We start from the raw sequence: 18,982 nt of genomic DNA, 5'->3' as shown, positions 1-18,982 counted from the left end.
TTTCCATGACAGAGAGAACATTCAAGGCCATTGTTATAGCAGCTGTTGGCATATATTTTTGTATTAAGAGTTCATGCCAAAGAATGGACAGAGACTAAAAGCTGAATGTAGGGTGAGGCTGTAGAGCTTTGCTTGTCTAACTCATGCTTCCCTGAGATGCTTTGAAGAAAGAAAAACAGTGTTGGTGTCCAGCATACTGCTTTATCCCTGAGGCTTGTTTAAAAATGCTGGTTGTGGTGAGTCAGATTTTTCCTAGAACATTATTTTGTTATCATCATACCTGAAAAGAAAAAAAAAGGAAAAATACATATACATATATACACATACAGAGAGCTATCTATATCTGTATAGCTGCTCACAGTGTTTTGTTTGTATACTAATACTACAATACCAGCTGCTTAGCTCTGAGAGCCCACAGGGATCGATTGATTGATCTATCTATCTGTCTTTCTGAGGTGTGCGTGTGTGTGTGTTCAGGTATGTTTATCTACTTTGCTGTACATGTACATTCTAGGCTTTGTTAGGATTTTGAATCATTATCAAACAATGTGGTTTTCATTGCCTGATGGATTTTTAGAATATAAATTATGCGAATTATATTGCTCCAGAAAGCAAAGGAATCTACATCTGCTATCTCATTTCTTTTCACATCATCCCTATGAAATAGGGAAAGCCAGAGATTATGTCTTCAGCTGGCAGATGGTAAGACAGTCACAATGCAATAAAATGATCTATTCAGTCGCTCAGACAATTGACACACTTAAATATTTAGGTTTTCTGTTAGCTCAGAGTTTTATTCACATATCCACATTGTCTTCTTTAATTAATCTTAAATGTACACAGATACCTAACAAGAGAAACAATCTTCTTTGGTCACTTATACGGCTGTGCATTGAGGAAGAAATTAGAGAAATATTTACTTTTTTTGGATTCTGGAGACCAAAAATTCATCCATTTCTCAGGGGTGGCCTTGTAAGCTTTTGAGACCGAGAGGAATCTTCTTAAAGCAGATGTTGCTTACTGTGTCTGTGTTGAAAGACAGTCAAATAAGCAAGCAGCACACAGTACAGGCTGAACTTAAAGGCAGGAGGGCTAGGCCCTTGATCTTGTAGTATCCCATAGGTTGGCATATGTAGACCAGGTCTGGCTGGATGGGCTGAGGGTTTTGCTTCAATAGAAGGACTGGTCTATTTCCATTCTCTTTTTCTTCAGGACTCTTGTGAGAGCAGCCTTCCAAATGAGTTAAGTGGGGATCATCTGAGCTTGGGCATCAACTGCTCAAGGTGGTTGTATACTAGTCCTGGGAATGTCAGCTGCCTAGCTCTGACTGCAGATCCTGTGGAAAGTTGAGTCAGTGCTTAGCCCTTACCACTGGGAAGATGGGGAGCTACTGATCCTACCTAGCTCATTTTCAGGCATCTAGGAGATTGCCACCAGGGATCATCCACTGGACAGTCAGGCTTGTCTCTTCATAATCAGATTCTGGAAAGGAAGGCTTAAATAAGGAAATAGATTTGGCTTTAACTAATGTTTCGTTTATGATTTTAAATGTTCAAAATTGATAAAACCCTGGTTTCTTTAAGAAGCCAGATTGAAAGTGCTAATTTGGATAGGTTAGCCCTATTTAAGTGAGTTGAGTAAGAATAGTCAGGGGCAGGCAGGCGTGTGTATCCTTTTTTTTTCTTTTAATTAAATTTTAAATTTTGGGATAGTTGTAGATTCACATTTAGTTGTAAAAATTAATATAAAGAGATCCCGTGTACTCTTAACTCAGTTTTCCCCAGTGGGAACATCTTGCAACATCTTGTATATTGTACAACTACATAACCAGGATATTGACCAGTACAGTGAAGATGCAGAACATTTCCATCACCACAGGATCCCTCATTATGCCCTTCTGTAGCCACACCTACTTCCCTCCTGCCCCCAGCCCTTTTTTAGCCCTTGGCAATCATTAGTTGTTCTCCATTTCTATAATTTTGTCATTTCAAGAATGTTATATAAATAGAATTTATAGTATGTAACCTTTTGGGAATTGACTTTTTTAAACTCAGCATAATTCTCTGGTGATTCATCTAGGTTGTTGCCTCTATCACGTTTGTTGCTTTTTATCGCTGAGTTGTATTCCATAACATGGATGGATGTACCACAGTTTGATTAACCATTCACCCAATGAAGGACGTCATTGTTTCCAGTTTGGGGCTATTAAAAATGAAGCTGCTGTAAACTTGTGTATACTGGTTTCTGTGTGAACCTAAGTCTTCATTTCTCTGGGAGAAATGTCCAGGAGTGCAGTTGCTGGATCATATGATAGTTGTATGTTTAATTTTTTAAGAAACTACCAAACTGTTTCCCAGAGTGGTTGTACCATTTTATATTTTCAGTAGCAATATATGAGTGAACCAGTTTATGCACATCCTCACCAGCATTTGATGAAGTCACTCTCTTTTATCTTTGTTATTCTGATAGATGTGTAGTGATACCTCATTGTGGTTTAACTTATGTTTCCCTAATGACTGAAGATGTTGAACATCTTTTCTTTTGCTTATTTGCCATTTGTATATCTTCTTTTGTCAAATGTCTGTTCATGTGTTTTGCCTATGTTCTAATTAGATTGTTTTTTATTTTACTGTTGAGTTTTGATAGTTCTAGATTTTTAAAAAACATATGCTACATTCTAGCTTTTTGTCCGGTAGGTGATTCTCCCAGTAAGTAGCTTTTCTTTTTATCCTCTTAACAAGGGCTTTTGCAGAGCAAAAGTTTTAAATTTTGATGAAGTCCAGTTTGTTAATTTTTCCTTTTATGCTTTTGGCATCAGGTCTGGGAATTCTTTGTCTAGTCTAGGATCCTGAAGATTTTCTCCTATGTTTTTTCTAAAAGTTTTATAGTTTTGTGTTTGCACTTAAATCTGTGATGTTTTGAGTTAAATTTTATATAACTTATGAGACTTAGATCAAAGTTTATTTGTTTTTATTTTTTTATTTTTTGGCCTATGAAAGTCCAAGTGCTCCAGCACCATTTGTTGAGAAAGCTATCTTTCCCCCATTGAATTGCTTTAGCACCTTTGTCAAAAATGAGTTGGGCATATTGTGTGGGTCTATTTCTTGGTTCTCCTTTCTATTCCATTGACCTATGTGTCTATACTTCTGCCAATACCACAGTCTTGATTACTGTAGCTATGTAGTAAGTCTTGAAATTGGATAAAGTGATTCTTCTACTTTATTTTTCATGTCAAAATTGTTTCAGCTATTCTAATTTCTTTGCTTTTCCATATACATTATAGAAAATTCTTGTCTGTATCTACAAAAAAATCTTGTGAGGATTTTGATAGAAATTATATTAAACCTATGTATCAATTTGGGCAGAATTGACATCTTTACTATGTTGAGTCTTTTGTTTGTTTATTTATTTATTTATTTTTGGCTGCGTTGGGTCTTCATTGCTGTGTGTGGGCTTTCTCTAGTTGCAGCGAGCGGGGGCTACTCTTCGTTGTGGTGCGCGGGCTTCTCATGGCGGTGACTTGTCTTGTTGTGGAGCACAGGCTCTAGGTGCGTGGGCTTCAGTAGTTGTGGCACGCAGGCTCAGTAGTTGTGGCTCGCAAGCTCTAGAGCGCAGGCTCAGTAGTTGTGGTGCATGGGCTTAGTTGCTCCGCGGTATGTGGGATCTTCCTGGACCAGGGCTCGAACCCGTGTCCCCTGCATTGGCAGGCAGATTCTTTCCACTGTGCCACCAGGGAAGTCCACCATGTTGAGTCTTACAGTCTTCTTTGATTTCTTTCATCAGTATTTTCTAGTTTTCAGTACAATTCCTGTACATTAGATTACATTATTAGATTTATACCTAGTCAGTCTGCCTGCTTGCCTTCCCTCCTCTTCTCCCTTCTTTTCTTTTGCAGTTGTAAATGGTATTGAATTTTTAAATTTGGTGTACATGTGTTCACTAATAGCATATAGAAATATAATTGGTTTTTGTGTGTTTATCTTGTATCCTGCAATCTTGCTGGACTCACTTCTTAGTTCTAGGAAGTTTTGTGTAGATTCCTTGGGATTTGCTACGTAGACAATCATGTTATCTGCAAACAGGAATAGTTTTATTTTTTCCTTCCTTATCTATGCCTCCCCCAAATCCCCCACCCCTTTTTTTCCCTTTATTGCATGGTTAGAACTTCCAGGGCAGTATTTCCAGGGCTAGAACTTCTTACTGTGTTAAATAAGAGTAGTGAGAGCCGACATCCTTGCCTTGTTCCTAGTCAGAGTGAAAGCATTTGATTTTTCACCTTTAAGTATAATGTTAGCTGCATGTTTGCTGCAGGTACTCTGTCAAGTTGTGGAAATTTCCCTCTCTTTCTATTTTTCTAAGAGTTGTTTTTCTTGAATGGGTGTTGAATTTTGTCAGATGTACTTTCTGCACTGACTGATATGATCATATGATTTTTCTGCTTTAGCCTGTTAATATGGTGCGTTCTACTGATGGATTTTAAATTATTGAACCAGCCTCGCATCCGTGGAATGAACCTCACTTGGTCATGATGTGTAATTCTTTTTATATATTGATGAATTATATATGCTAATATTTTGTTAAGGATTTTTGCATCTTTATTCATGAGGGATTTTGGTCTGTAGTTTTCTCTTTTTGTAACGTCTTTTCAAATTTTGGTGTTAGTAATACTATACAAAATGAGTTGGGAAGTGTTCTCTCCTCTTCTGTTTTCTGGAAGAGATTATATAGAATTGGTATCAGTTCTTTAAACGTTTGATGTAATTCTTCAGTGAAACCATCTGAGCATAGAGATTTGGGGGGGGAGTTTTAAAATTATGCATTCACTTTCTTTAATAATTAGAGGGGTATTCAAGTGATCTATTTCATATTGAGTGAGCTGTGATAGTGTTTTATTGAGGAATTGATCCATTTCATCTAAGCTGTCAAATTTATGTGTGTAGTGTTGTTCATGGTATTCCCTTATTATCCTTTTGATATCTACAGGGTCTATTGTGATATCCCCTGCTTCATTCCTTATGTTGGTAATTGTGTCTACTTCTTATTCTTTGTCAGTCTTGTAGAGTTTCCTCAGTTTTACTCTCTTTTTTCAATTAACTGGCTCTTTGTTTTACTGACATTCTCTATTGTTTTTTTTGTTTTCAGTTTCATTGATGTCTGCTCTTTATATTCTTCCTTTTGTTTGCTTTGTATTTATGTTGTTCTTCTTTTTCTAAGTTTTTGAAATGAGAGCTTAGGTTGATTTGAGACTTTTCCTGTTTTCTAATGTATGTATTTAATGCTGTAAATTTCCTTTCAGCATGACTATTAGCTGTGTCCTACAAGTTTTGATGTGCTGTATTTTCATTTTCCTTCAGTTGAATGTATTTTAAAATTTCTCTTGTGACTTCCTCATTGATTCATGGGTTATTTAGAAATGTGTTGCTTAGTTTTCAACTGTTTGCAGATTTTCTTGTTATCTTTCTGTTTGTGATTTCTAGTTTGATTCAGTTGTGGTTGGAGAACACATGCTGTATGGTTTCAGTACTTTCAGATTTGCTGAAGTTTGTTTAATGACCCTAGATGTCGTTTATCTTGGAATATGTTCAGTGGGCACTTGAAACGAATTTGCTTTCTGCTGTTGTTGGTTGGAGTGTTCTAAAAATATCATTTGGGTATTTTGATGGTTGATGGTGTTACTGAGTTTGTCTATATCCTTGCTAATTTTCTGTCTAGTTCTGTCAGTTTTTGAGAGTACATGTTGAAGTCTCTAGCAGAATTGTGGATTTGTCTGTTTATCTTTTCAGTTCTATCAATTCTTGCTTCATTTACTTTGCAGTGCTGTTATTTGGTGCATACACATTTAGGATTGCTGTTTTCTTGGTGGATTGACCCTTTTATCATTATAATGTCTCTGTTGGTTTATGGCAGTGTTCTTTGCTCCAAAGTTTATTTTATCTAATATTAATGTAGCCACTCCTTCTTTCTTTTGATTGATGTTTGCATCATATGTCTTTTTCTATCCGTTTATTTTCAACCTGCCTATATTGTTAAATTTGAAGTGAGTTTTTTTGTAGACTTCTTGAATGCATTTTGCCAACCTCTGTCTTTTAATTGGTATACTTAGACCATTTACATTTAATGTAAGTGTCCATATGTTCGGGTTTAAGTCTGTCATGTTTTGTTTTGTTTCTTCTCTCAATTTTTCGCTTCTCTGTTTTCTTTTTTCCTGCCTTATTGTGAGTCACTTGAAAATTCTTTAGAATTTCATTTTGATTTATCTGTAGTATATTTGAGTGAATCTTTTTGTATAGCTTTTTCTGGTGGTTGCTCTAGGTATTATATTATATGTACATTCCAACTGAAGTAGTGTAGAAACCTTACCTGCCTTTATATCCATTTACCCTTTCTTCTTTATAATATATTGTCTTAAATATTTCCTTTGCATTCATTTAGAACCACATCACACAGTATAATTTTTGCTTCAACCGTAAAACATAAGAAAACTCAAGAGAAGGAATGTCTATTTTATTTACCCTTGTTTTTGCTTGCCATGTTCTTTCTTCTTTCCTGATGTACCAAGGTCCCTTGCTTTACTGTTTCCTTTCTGTTTAGAGAACTTTAATTAGCCATTCTTTTGGAGTAATTTTGCTGGCAGCAAAGTTTTCTTCATCTGAGAATGTCTTGATTTTCCCTTCATTCCTTAAGAATATTTCACTAGATTTAGGATTCTGGGTTGACAGTTATTTTCTTTCAGCACTTGAAAAAATCATGCTACTTCCTCTGGCCTCCGTAATTTCTGTTGAGAAATCCAGTCATTCAAATTATTTTTTCCCTCTATCACTAAGGTGTGGGATCAGACCTGGGCCTCAGCAGTGAAAGTGCAGAGTCCTAACCACTGGACTGCCAGGGATTTCCCAGGTGTGGTCTTTTTTATGCCACTTTTAAGATTTTTTTTTTTTTTTTGTCTTTAGTTTTCGGAAGTTTTGAAAACTATTTTTGGTGTGGATTTCTTGGATTTATGCTGTTTGGATAAATCTGTGTGTTTATGTCTTTTGCCAAATTTGGGACATTTTTAGCCATTACATCTTTGAGTACTTTTTCAGTCCCACCCTCTTTCTTCTCTCCTTCTGAGACTCTGATATCACAAATGTTAGATCTTTTTTTATAGTCCTACAAGTCCCTGAGTCTTTGTTCACTTTTTTTCAGTCAGTCATTTTTTTCTCTCCTTGATTATAAATTTCTGTTGTTTTGTCTTCCAGTTCACTAATTCTTTCCTCTGAGCCCTCTATTCTTCTATTGAGCCCATCCTTTGAGTTTTTAAAATTTTCAGTTATTATATTTTTCAGTTCTAAAATTTCCATTTGGTTCTTCTTTATATATTCTATTTCTTGGGTGAAACTTTCTGTAATTTCGTTTGTTCCAAGGTTGTTTGTAATTGCTCATTGAAGCACTTGTATAATGGCTGCTTTAAAAATCTTTGTCAGATCATTTTAACATCTCTGTCATCTCAGTGTTGGCATCTATTGATTATCATTTTTAAATTCAGGTTCAGATCTTCCAGGTTCTTAATATAATTTCTGATTTTCTTTTGAAACCTGGCATTCTGGATGTTTATATTGTGAGACTCCATATCTTATTTAAGCTTTCTGTTTTAGCTGCTTCCTTCTGATAGTGCCCTGGCAGGGTAAGAGGAGGGGTGCCACTCTATTACTGCCAAATTTGGGTAAAAGTCCAGGTTCCCTACTCATCTTCCATTAATACCTGATGAGGAGTGCTCCTCCTCACTGCTGGACTGAGATGGGAGTTCCTGCTCCTTATTAGGCCTTCCCTGGTACCTCACTGGCTAGTTAGTGAGGCTAGGGGTGCCTCATTGCTGCTCTTCTTGTGGCCTCCATTGACACTGTGGTGAGAGTGGCCTCATTACCACTGGATTGGGCACTGGTGAAAGTTCTGATTCATAGGCCTCCTCTGACACCATTCCCCAGTGGGGCCTCATTACTCTTGGGTGTAGGTAGGAATTCAGCTCCCAACATGATCTTCATTGCTACTTTCCATGGGGGAGGAGGAAGGGGTTTGTTATTGGCTTGTTGGGATTGAAAGTCCTGACTTTCTATAGACTTCTCTGATACCACCCTGATCAGGGAAGGGAGGATTGGAGTACCTTGTTATATTCTGTGTAGGGTGAAAATCTAGGTTTTCCACTCAGCCTTTGCTGGCATGGGTGAGTGTATCAATCAGGGATCTCCAGAGAAATAGAACCAATAGGGGATATATTGTTTGATTTTTTTATAAGGAATTAGCTCACACAATTATGGAGGCTGAGAAGTCCCAAGATCTGCAGTTGGCAAGCTGGAGACCCAAAAGAGCTGATGTGTAGTTCCAGTCCAAGTCTGAAGGCCTGAGAACCAGGAGAGCTGATGATAAAGTTCTAGTCTGAGAGCTGGCAGACTCAAGACCCACAAAGGGCCGATGTTTTAGCACTGGGGAGGACAACCTGCTTTACTCTGTCTACTGATTCATATGTTAATCTCATTCAGAAACACCCTCACAGACACACCGGAATAACGTTTGACCAAATATCTGGGCACCTCATGGTGCAGCCAAGTTGATACATAAAATTAACCATCACAGTGGCTGTGGGGCCAGTTTTATTTTACCAGATTCTTCCTTTTTTGTTGTTTTGGCTAGAGAGAGTAAACTTTTGTTTAGGCTTTTCTGCCTGCACCCATGGGCATTTCCAGGTTGCTGGCTTCTTCAGCTCCAAGCCTGAGACATATGGTTAAAAGAAACCAGGGAACTCAACCACTATGTCGTTCCTCAGATCCTGAGGTCCTAGTTGGTCTGCCTTTTCCTCTCTACCTTTTAGAGTCTTATATTTGTGTTGTATATACTGTTCAGGGTTTTTAGTTGTACAGGTGGGAGGAGTAGGGAAAAATATGTCTGCTCCATCTTCCTGGAAGTGGAAATCTCCTGTGTGTCCTCTTTTCAAGGCATTTAAAGGTCCCTTGATAAAGAAAGAAGGAAGTGAGTAAAAGTTTGGAATTGCAGATGGTGAGAGAGTCTAGGCTAAGAGAGCTAAGAAGTCTGTAGAGAATTGGAGTCGGCAAGTGGCATATAGTAGCAGAAATTTGCAAAGAAGTAATTAAAGTCTACACATGTATTCTAATGTACTTGTGTTTTTATTTTTATGAGTGACAAAAGTAAAAAGACTCTAAACCATTTGTAATCCTGCCACAATTCTTAAGTTTTTAATCTCACGTCCCTGCTTAAAAGTCCTTCGGTGGTTTTCCATGACCCTTAGAATAAAGTCCAGAATCCTGCACATTGCCCCTTCCTCATCCAACGCCAGTCTTATCTTTCTGTGCTCTGGTCGCAGTGTCTCAGTTTCTTGAGGTTCTATGCCATCTCTTACATCTGGACTTTTCCACAAGCTATTATTGCCTCTCGCTGGAGCATTCTTCCCTACAGTTTGGTTGGTGAATGCTATCTTTCAGGTGTCCATTTAAATGTCACATTCTCAAGAAGGCAGACAGGTAGTCTTTCTTGCTGTCAGTGCCCCTGGCATTCCATAGTTCCCCTCTCTTAACTTTCATCATACTTCATTGGTACTCTTTTAAAAAAATCTTTGTACCAACTATAAAATGTATCTGTTTTGTTAAATATGCATCTTTAACATCTAGTATTGTGCCTGGTCCATAGTAGATGCTTTTATGTAAACATGGTTGAATTTCACCAGTGGTTTGGTGTATGTCCTTGTCTATATGTCCTGTTGTACACAGTTGTATTACTTGCTTCTGTTCTTTTTTAAACATTCAATTTTTTGGATCAGCTATATATTCATATGATTCAAAAATTAAAAAATGTAAAAATGTGTACAGTGAAAAGTCTCCTTCCCACCCTAATGCTATCTGTCTAGTTCCCCCCTGCTTCTTGCCATTTTTACTGTTTTTAAATATATTTCTAGGTTTTCTTTTTGTAAATGCAAGCACATACACATGTTTACCTACTCATACATTTGTATTTCTTCCTTTTCTAACACAAATGATAGAAAACTATATTTGTGATTTTGTACACACACAAAATTTTTTTTTTTTTTCACTTAATATGCCTTGGAGGATTTTTTATTTTAAATTTTTTATTTATTTATATTTTATTTTTGGCTGTGTTGGGTCTTCGTTTCTGTGCGAGGGCTTTCTCTAGTTGCGGCAAGTGGGGGCCACTCTTCATCGCGGTGCGCGGGCCTCTCACTGTCGCGGCCTCTCTTGTTGCGGAGCACAAGCTCCAGACGCGCAGGCTCAGTAGTTGTGGCTAACGGACCTAGTTGCTCCGCGGCATGTGGGATCCTCCCAGACCAGGACTCGAACCCGTGTCCCCTGCATTGGCAGGCAGACTCTCAACCGCTGCGCCACCAGGGAAGCCCGGCCTTGGAGGATTTTTGAAATTGGTTCACAGAAAGAATAGTGTCTTCTTTTTTTGGTAGTTGCACAGTTTTCCCTTTTTTACTTTTTGACACTGTTGTAAATGGTATTTTTTTAACTTCAATTTCACCTTGTTTGTTTCTAGTTTATAGAAATGCAATTGATTTTAGTATTTGATCTATACTCTTGCTAAACTCACTTATTAGCTCTAATAGCTTTTTGTATATTCCACCAGATTTTCTACATAGACAATCATGCTGTCAGCAATAAAGACAGAATTACTTCTTTTCCAATGTGGATGTCTTGTGTTTCTCTTTCTTGCATTATTACACTGGCTCCAGTATGGCCTCCAGTGTGATGTTGAATACAAACGGCGAGAGTTGACATCCTTATCTTATTCCAGTGTTAGTGGGAAAGCATCAGTCTTAGATTTATAAATATGATGCTAGCTATAGGATTTTAAAGATGCCCTTTATCAGGTTGAGGAAGTTCTATTCTTAATTTTCTAAGATTTTTTTTTTTCAGGAATGAATGTTGTTAGCTTTGGTCAGTTTCTTTTTCTGTCTATAGTGATGATCATATGGTTTTTCTTTTTTCATTTGTTAATTAGGTGATTTATATTGATTTTTTGAATTTTAAAGCAACTCTACATTCCTGGGATAAACCCACTTGGTTATGATATATTATCCTTTCTATGTGAACATCTGTGTTCATGGGGAATGATGATCTGTTTTCTTTTCTTGTAATGCCTTTGAGTGGTTTTGGTATTGGAGTAATGCTGACTTCATAGAATTAGTTGTGAATTATTACCTTCTTTTCAATGTTATGGAAGAGTTGGTATAATAATTAATAATAATAATTGGTATTATTTCTTCCTTAAATGTTTGATAGAATTCACCATTGAAAGTATCAAGGCCTTGAGTTTTCTTTGTAAGAAAGTCTTAAACTACAATTTCTTAGAAGGTTATATATTTCTTCTATTTCTTTTTGAATAAGCATGGGTATTTTCTGTCTTTAAAGAAATTCAGCTATTTCATCTAAGTTGTCAAGTTTATTGGCAAAAAGTTGCTCATGGCATTTTCATTACCCTTTTCATACCTGAAGAATCTATAGTGATGTCATCTCTGTTATTCTTTATTTTGTTAATTTCTAATTTAATTTCATTGTGGTCAGAGAACATACTTTGTACAACTTGAATCTTTTAAAATTTGCAACTTGTTTTATGGCCTAAAATATATCATTTATTTTAGTAAATGCTCTCTGTATTTCAGAAAAATGTGTATTTTACTGCTGTTGGAGTGGTCTAAAAATGTCAAATTACAGATGTATTTAAAGCTATCAGTTCAATATGTACCACTTTCATTATTGTCTTTATATGTAATCATCAAATGTGATTGGTATTCCTTCTTTGAAGAGTTTTAGAGAAAGTTTATTTTTTAGGTGGAGAGAGCATTTTACTTTCTGATATATGATTCCTTTCTAGTTGTATTGTATTGTGTTCAGATAATGTTTTGTGTACCAATTCTACTTTTTGGAGCTTATTTAGGGTATTTTTGTGTGTGTGGTCTAATATATGATCATTAATGTTCCACAAGCACTTGAGATATAATATTTTGTGTATTTTCACAGAAAATCGTTCATTGTCAGTCAGATTTTTAAAATTAATTGTTAGATCTTCTAAACCCTTACCCATTTTTGTCTACCCAATTTCTCATGGACAGTGAGAAGTCAAGTGCCCTGTTAATAGTGTTCTTTTCTCTATTTTTCCTTCCATTTTCTGCCTTAGGAATGTTAGCACCGTATAATTTAGAACGTACCCTGTAGCAATTTGGCATATAGAAATAGGAAATTTATCTTCACTATGATTTATTTATTCATTTAATGTCCTTTTAGCCTGAATTTTACTTTAGCTGATAAACAACCTTTAATCTGATCACAATCCTGATTTTTCTTTGCATGGTATACTTTTGCCTCTCGTTTTATTTTCGGTCTTTCCAGATCACTTTGTATTTGTTTCTTGTTTACTACGTAGAGTTGGGTGTTTGCTTTTTTCATATTTCAATCTGAAAATCTTAGGTGAGTTAAACCAAATATTTTTTGTTTTTATTTTTTTTAAAGAAAGCCTTTTACCACTTTATTTTTTACGTGTACTTCTGATATTTACAATTGTGTATCTTATTCCAGTGACTACCTTTGTAATTATAGCATTATATAGTACCCTTGATCCTCTATTTTTTGGGGGCATTGGTCCTTTCTGTTATTAAATTTAGCATATTTTTCTTCCTTCTTTCTCCTCAACCCCTCCTCTATTATTACCAGATTTTAATCATTATCTTTTATACTGTTAAAAATGCTTCTAGTTCTAAGTTTAATTGTGAGTTTTAAAGGATATCTTTTGACTACCAATTTACAGATGAGACCACTTAATCTTTTCTCCCCCCGACCTTTTCTCTTTCTCCTCCCAATTTGTCTTCATATAAATCTTTTCCTCATTGTCAGAGGGTATCTGTTTGTTGTTTTAGGCTTACTTTTGTAGTTAAATATAGTTCCTGCTGATCACCAGTGCTTTTGCTATAGTTTTCCCAGTCATTTCTTGGTTGCTGAAGCAGTTTCTTCAAGAAAGGCTATGAGGGCTTCCCTGGTGGCGCAGTGGTTGAGAATCTGCCTGCCAATGCAGGGGACATGGGTTCGAGCCCTGGTCTGGGAAGATCCCACATGCCGCGGAGCAACTAGGCCCGTGAGCCACAACTACTGAGCCTGCGCGTCTGGAGCTTGTGCTCCGCAACAAGAGAGGCCGCGATAGTGAGAGGCCCGTGCACCGCGATGAAGAGTGGCCCCCGCTCGCCGCAACTGGAGAAAGCCCTTGCGCATAAACGAAGACCCAACACAGCCAAAAATAATTTAAAAAAAAAAAAAAAAAAAGAAAGGCTAATGAGGGAATTCCCTGGCGGTCCAGTGGTTAGGACTTTGCGCTCTCACTGCCGAGGGGCCGAGTCCAATCCCTGGTCGCAGAACTAAGATTCCACAAGCCATGCGGTATGGCCAAAAAAAAAAGAAAGAAGAAAAGCTAATGAATCACCACCAATCTCATCAGTAAAGTCTAACTACTCTGAAGCTGTAAAGCTCACAGAATTGGCTGTGTGATTTCCAAAATTCTAGTTTTCAATTGAAAGCTTGAATTTTATCATTGGCAACAAATATGTTCATTTTTTCCCCTTGAAGTGACAGCTTGCCTGTGTTCATTTCTGAAAAAATTTTTGTCGGATACTCAAATCTGAATAGATATCTTTTTCTGTCAGTCGTGGTAATCCGTGATAGAAGTGGTTGGTTCAGCTCACAACTCAAACAGTTGCGCAGGTTCTTTTCCTTGAGACAGCTATAGCACTTTGCTGTGCAACAGAAATGGCTTATTCCTATTTCTCGTTTCATCACACAGAATATTTTTAAAAATGTACTTAAAAGTTGAGATTTAATAAAATTAAAACCACTTCTCCATCAAGGACAGTCGAGTGAAAATGGCATTTTTTCCTTTTCTCTGAGGGCATGACTGTGAAGAATATGATGACTACTAGTATGGATTGGCACCACTGCCTGGATTCGGGCTAAGGAGACAGCAGTTTTACTGACCCTTGCAGTTACACCATATTTGCAAAAGTAAACACGCTGAAAAATAAAAATGAAATCTTAATATTTTTATGAAAATTAGTTTGACCTCACAAACCCCCTGAGTCTTGAAGACCTCCTGTGGCCTCTCATGAATCAGACTTTGAGAACAACTGATAGGATCTTAATTATGCTAAATGATTAGAAAAAGGCAAAGAAATATAATAGTTTTAAATAATATTTTCTCTTCATGGTAAAATTATGGAGGACATTTTATCTTAAAATATCTTTATGTAATTTTTTAAAATATAAATTTATTTATTTTTGGCTGTGTTGGGTCTTCATTGCTGTGCGCGGGCTTTCTCTAGTTGTGGCGAGCAGGGGCTACTCTTCGTTGCGGTGCATGGGCTTCTCATTGCGGTGGCTTCTTTTGTTGCAGAGCATGGGCTGTAGGCGTGTGGGCTTCAGTAGTTGTGGCACATGGGCTTAGTTGCTCCGTGGCATGTGGGATCTTCCCGGACCAGGTCTCGAACCCGTGTCCCCTGCATTGGCAGGTGGTTTCTTAACCACTGCGCCACCAGGGAAGCCCCTCTTTATGTAATTTTCAAATGTTCTTCTGTGAATTCATATTACTTTCATGAAGAAGAAAAGAATATCATGCTTCACATTCTTGACTGTAAAATGATAGGCTTCTAAATAGAAGGGGACAAAAGTTTAATAAAAGGCACATCTTTTTTTCTAAATATGGAGGACATTTGGGCACGATTTGGCCAAAAGTAAACTAATATGGAGGAGGCTTAAAAAAAAAAATAGGGAAGGCTCATGAGAACAATATTTTTTGAGTTTGTTGAGTCTTCAAATTGTTGGTCTCTAGCTTTTATTTTATTTTATTATTTTTTAAAATATTTATTTATTTATTTGGCTGCACCAGGTCTTAGTTGCGGCACTCACGGGATCTTTAGTTGCAGCATGTGAGATCTTTAGTTGCGACGTGCCAGATCTGTTAGTTGCGGCATGTGAACTCTTAGTTGCGGCACGTGGGATCTAGCTCCCTGACCATGGGTTGAACCCGGGCCCCCTACGTTGGGAGTGTGGAGTCTTAGCCACTGGACCACCAGGGAAGTAAGTCCCTCTAGCTTTTATGTTGAAAAACATTTTGGCTCTCCTTAAGGATCTGGAAAATACTGTTCTGTTATCGTCTGTCATGGAATGCCACTGTGGGATAATCTGAGGCTAGCCAGGTTGTTTTTTTTCCCTCTCTCAAAATTCATCTTTTTTCCTGGCTATTTCTTAGTTTGGGTAATCCAGTAACTTTACTGCATTGGGTCTCAGTGTAATCATTCTAGGCCATTTTTCCCTGGAATAGTATGTGTTCTATTAATATGTAGATTTAAGACTTTTTAAAAAATAATCTCAGGAAAGTTTTCTTGAATTATGTCTTGAACTATTCATTCTGTTCTGTTGTTTTAGTTTTCTTATTCAGGGATTCTAATTACACATACATTGATGCTTTCTCTTTCTCTTCCTCCCCCTTTCCTCCCTCTTTCCCTCTCACCTTTCTCCCCCCAATTCTCTGCAAGCCGGATATCACCCATTACTGTGCTTACCATCTAATGAGGAAGATAAAACACCATCTTTCTAAAGATACCAGTGATATCCTAATTTATAAATAAAATAAAACTTTCACATCTTATTCATTCTCAATGCTCTATTAAACAGTGATGATCACTCCTTCCTTTTTAAAATCCTGTATCCTGTAGATATCTATGATTGTGTGGTCTTCTGATTTTTAACCTTTGTGACTGTTCCTGAGTTGGATTTTGTTTCCATCCTCTGACCATATCATAAATATTGGTCTTCCTCAAGATGTAATCCACTGTTCACTGATTTTTATCTCTATTATCCCTGGACAGTTTTATTCATATACAATATTTCCTTTCATGACTTAGAAGTGTGTAATTCCAACCCAGATGTTTCAGATTACTATATCCAGTTTCTTACTATTCAATATCAAAGTAAAGATGTTCCTCAAAGCTATGACAGCCCAAACTATGTTTAGCTTCTTCCTTCTAACACCTCCTCCCATATTCCTTATCTCATTTCATGAAATCTTCATCCAACCATCGCTCAGACTAGAAACTTAGGAGTTTCTTAGACTCCTGCCTGTGCCTTCCAACCCATAACCAATCTGTCAGCAACCTCTACAGTTTTACTTTATAAACAGTGCTTGATTCTATCTGCTGGTTTTTATGCCTACTCTCACTACTCTAGTTTGGTCTCCTATTTCCATCTTGGACTACTATACTAGCCACCTATCTTCAGTCTTGGTTTTCCAGATCCTCCCATCATAGAATCAACAGAGTGATTTGTCTACATGTATTAATCTGATGGTTACACTCTCCATTATCCCTATAGTATATCCTTAGTACTTAATGCTAGGATAGACACTTAATTCCTTATTTTATGCCTTTAATAATTCTAAATATACTTTAATAATTTCTACCTGATAATTATAATATTTAAAGTTTTAGGGGTCTCCCCTGCTGTTTGTAGTTTCTGTTGACATTAACTTATGGTATGTTATTTCATGAGGTGCTTTAAACTTTTTTATTTTGGGCACATCTTTTGGGGGCTTTATCAGGAGGTCTTATTTTGCCTGTTAAGCAAAGCACTGTTAAGCACTGTTAAGCACTGTTAACTGTTAAACACTGTTTCTGGGATTTTTTTCTTTCAAGTGCTCCAGGAGTATCCTTTTTTCAGGATCACCTTTTGTGTTAATTTCTTGGCCTGATTATTCCCATACTAAGGAGATAGTGTAAATTCAAATCCCAAATCCACCTGTGGGCAGGATCTTGATTATAGATTCTTGGAGAGTGCAGATTTATCCCCACTGAGTCCAGGCAGAGACAGACAACCTTTCTTGTTAGCTTCCTATGCATATAGGCAGGTTTTTTTGTTTTTTGTTTTTTCTAATTGCCTTTCACTAAGGAGGCACCTTTCAAGAATCCTGTTTTTAGGAGGATCTTTGCTTTACTTCCTTATGTTGCAAGAATTAAGGCCTCAGTTTGTTTCTGGCATTAAAACCCAAGCTCTTATATGAACAACAAATTTATTGGACAGTCTCAGTGATGGCTCAGGGCTTATTGCTTTAGTTTGCAGTTCCTTTTTCAATTTTAAACCCTGAGTATTGCCCCTAGTTTTTGGGGAGCTCAGCTGTGTATTTTAAAGAGTGTTTGTTAAATTTCCTCAATATTTCTAGGAAGTTTTTTTCTCTGCAGATTATTTGTCCCTCTATATGTATTCTCATTCAGGGCTGAGACTTAGCACAGCTCTAACACTTTTCAGATCTATGGTTTTAGTTCCTGTTTTTGAAGAATCTAAGTAAGATTATAAATGTAGTCATGAGGAATATTGATAAATAAAGGAAGCAGGATGGATGGGGCAGGGTTAGCCTTTTAGGATTATAGGTCCTTCTGCTTACTTCTCTCTCAGATAATAGTGGTTCCTCAGTTTTTGTTCTTTTTGTCAAAGAAGTGTTAGCATGTGGTATTCTCTTCTTCACATAATGTCTTCTCCCTCCTGATGGGATATTCTTCTGCCCAGAACCTAAGCCTTCCAGGATTTTGAAAAGGAAACCATTGCTCTTCAGCTAACAGAAAATGAAAGAGTACTGCTGAAATCTAATGCTTGGGTACTTGACAAGTTCTAGTCATAATAAGCTACTGCTCCTCCCTCAAAGTGTTTCTCTTGAAAAAGGCCAAAATTATGGGTTGCCATTCATTTGATATGAGTCTATACATGATGAATTTAAAATAGTCAAAATATTATGAAACTGAGAAATTAATCAACCTTAAAATAGCTGGTTTGGAGGATTGTGACAAAATATGGACAACCTTAATCACCTGAGCCACCAATGGGACCAACTATATTATATTATCAATTTGATGTATTTTCTTTACAAAGTTGTGAAATAAATACATATTTTTCACGTAATGTTTCTTATAATGTATACTCTTTATAAACTTGTAATATCTACATAATATTTTATTTAAATAGCAGATTTACTTAACTGTTTTCCCATGTTGTATATTTAATTTCAATGTCTTCCTCCCTTCCCCCTCCTTCTCCTCTTTCTTCTATTATAGAGCTGCAGTGAATACCTTAAATTTTTTTTCTTACTAAATGTATTTAGGGTAAATTTCCAGATAGAATTACTGGGTAAAAGTGTTTTCACATTCTTAAGGCTTTTGACACAGAGTGCCAAATTGCTTACCAAAAGTATGGTACAGAGTTATATTCTCCCAACAATCTAACAGTATCTGAAGCAGACTACTTTCATTATGTGTTGTGTCTAACCAGGGGGCCATTGGACAGAGATGCGGTGCTGATGCTTTCTTTACGGTTTCTCTACAGGATATGGTGCCCGTCATAGTTGATTACTGCCTTCTGCTGCAGCGAAAGTGAGTATACATTGCCTGTCAGGTTCAATTATTTTGAGCCCAAGTTGCCTCTTGCTTATATTATAGCAATAATTTACTACTATGAATTCTATGAATTTGACTCAATAGGTTTTTTTAAAAAAATGAATTTACAGAAATTTGATTCTTTAAGAATTTTCAGTCCTAATAAAATTAACTTGTCCAATATAGATGTATCATCTGTGTATTTATGTGGCAGGATAGTGGAGGTGAAGAACATAGCAAAAGAGCAATACTTAATCACTTAAAGATCTTAAAAATGTATGATTCATGTATTATATATATATGCTCTTTTATGAACCATCACTAAAACACAGTATTTCATACCACTCAAAAAAAGGAAAGATTTATTGTGCTTCTTTTTTAAGAGCCTCTTCGTTTAAAGGAAATCACTGTAAATAAACTCTTGATTAGGGTCTGTTCATTTAAATAGTAACTACATAAATTAACCAACACTGTGCTAGTTCATAATTTTTCACACTTACAATAATAGTTAGCTTCCTA

General features: G+C 36.6%; 1 protein-coding gene across 5 annotated transcripts in view; it reads left to right on the top strand.

Moving 5' to 3' along the window:
- Window positions 1-18,982, top strand: part of VPS8 (VPS8 subunit of CORVET complex) — a 295,388-nt gene that overhangs the window by 79,595 nt on the left and 196,811 nt on the right. For all 5 annotated transcript variants that reach the window (XM_061194394.1, XM_061194392.1, XM_061194393.1 and 2 more), the window contains one exon: window positions 18,414-18,460. In XM_061194394.1, the coding sequence (XP_061050377.1) occupies window positions 18,414-18,460 (47 nt within the window). The remainder of the gene's footprint in view (window positions 1-18,413; window positions 18,461-18,982) is intronic.

This window comes from Eubalaena glacialis, chromosome 6 (assembly GCF_028564815.1).
Source record: "Eubalaena glacialis isolate mEubGla1 chromosome 6, mEubGla1.1.hap2.+ XY, whole genome shotgun sequence".
NCBI classification, from domain to species: Eukaryota; Metazoa; Chordata; class Mammalia; order Artiodactyla; family Balaenidae; genus Eubalaena; species Eubalaena glacialis.
The sequence above is the reverse complement of the archived record's forward strand: the minus strand, read 5'-3'. Positions and strand labels throughout refer to the sequence as shown.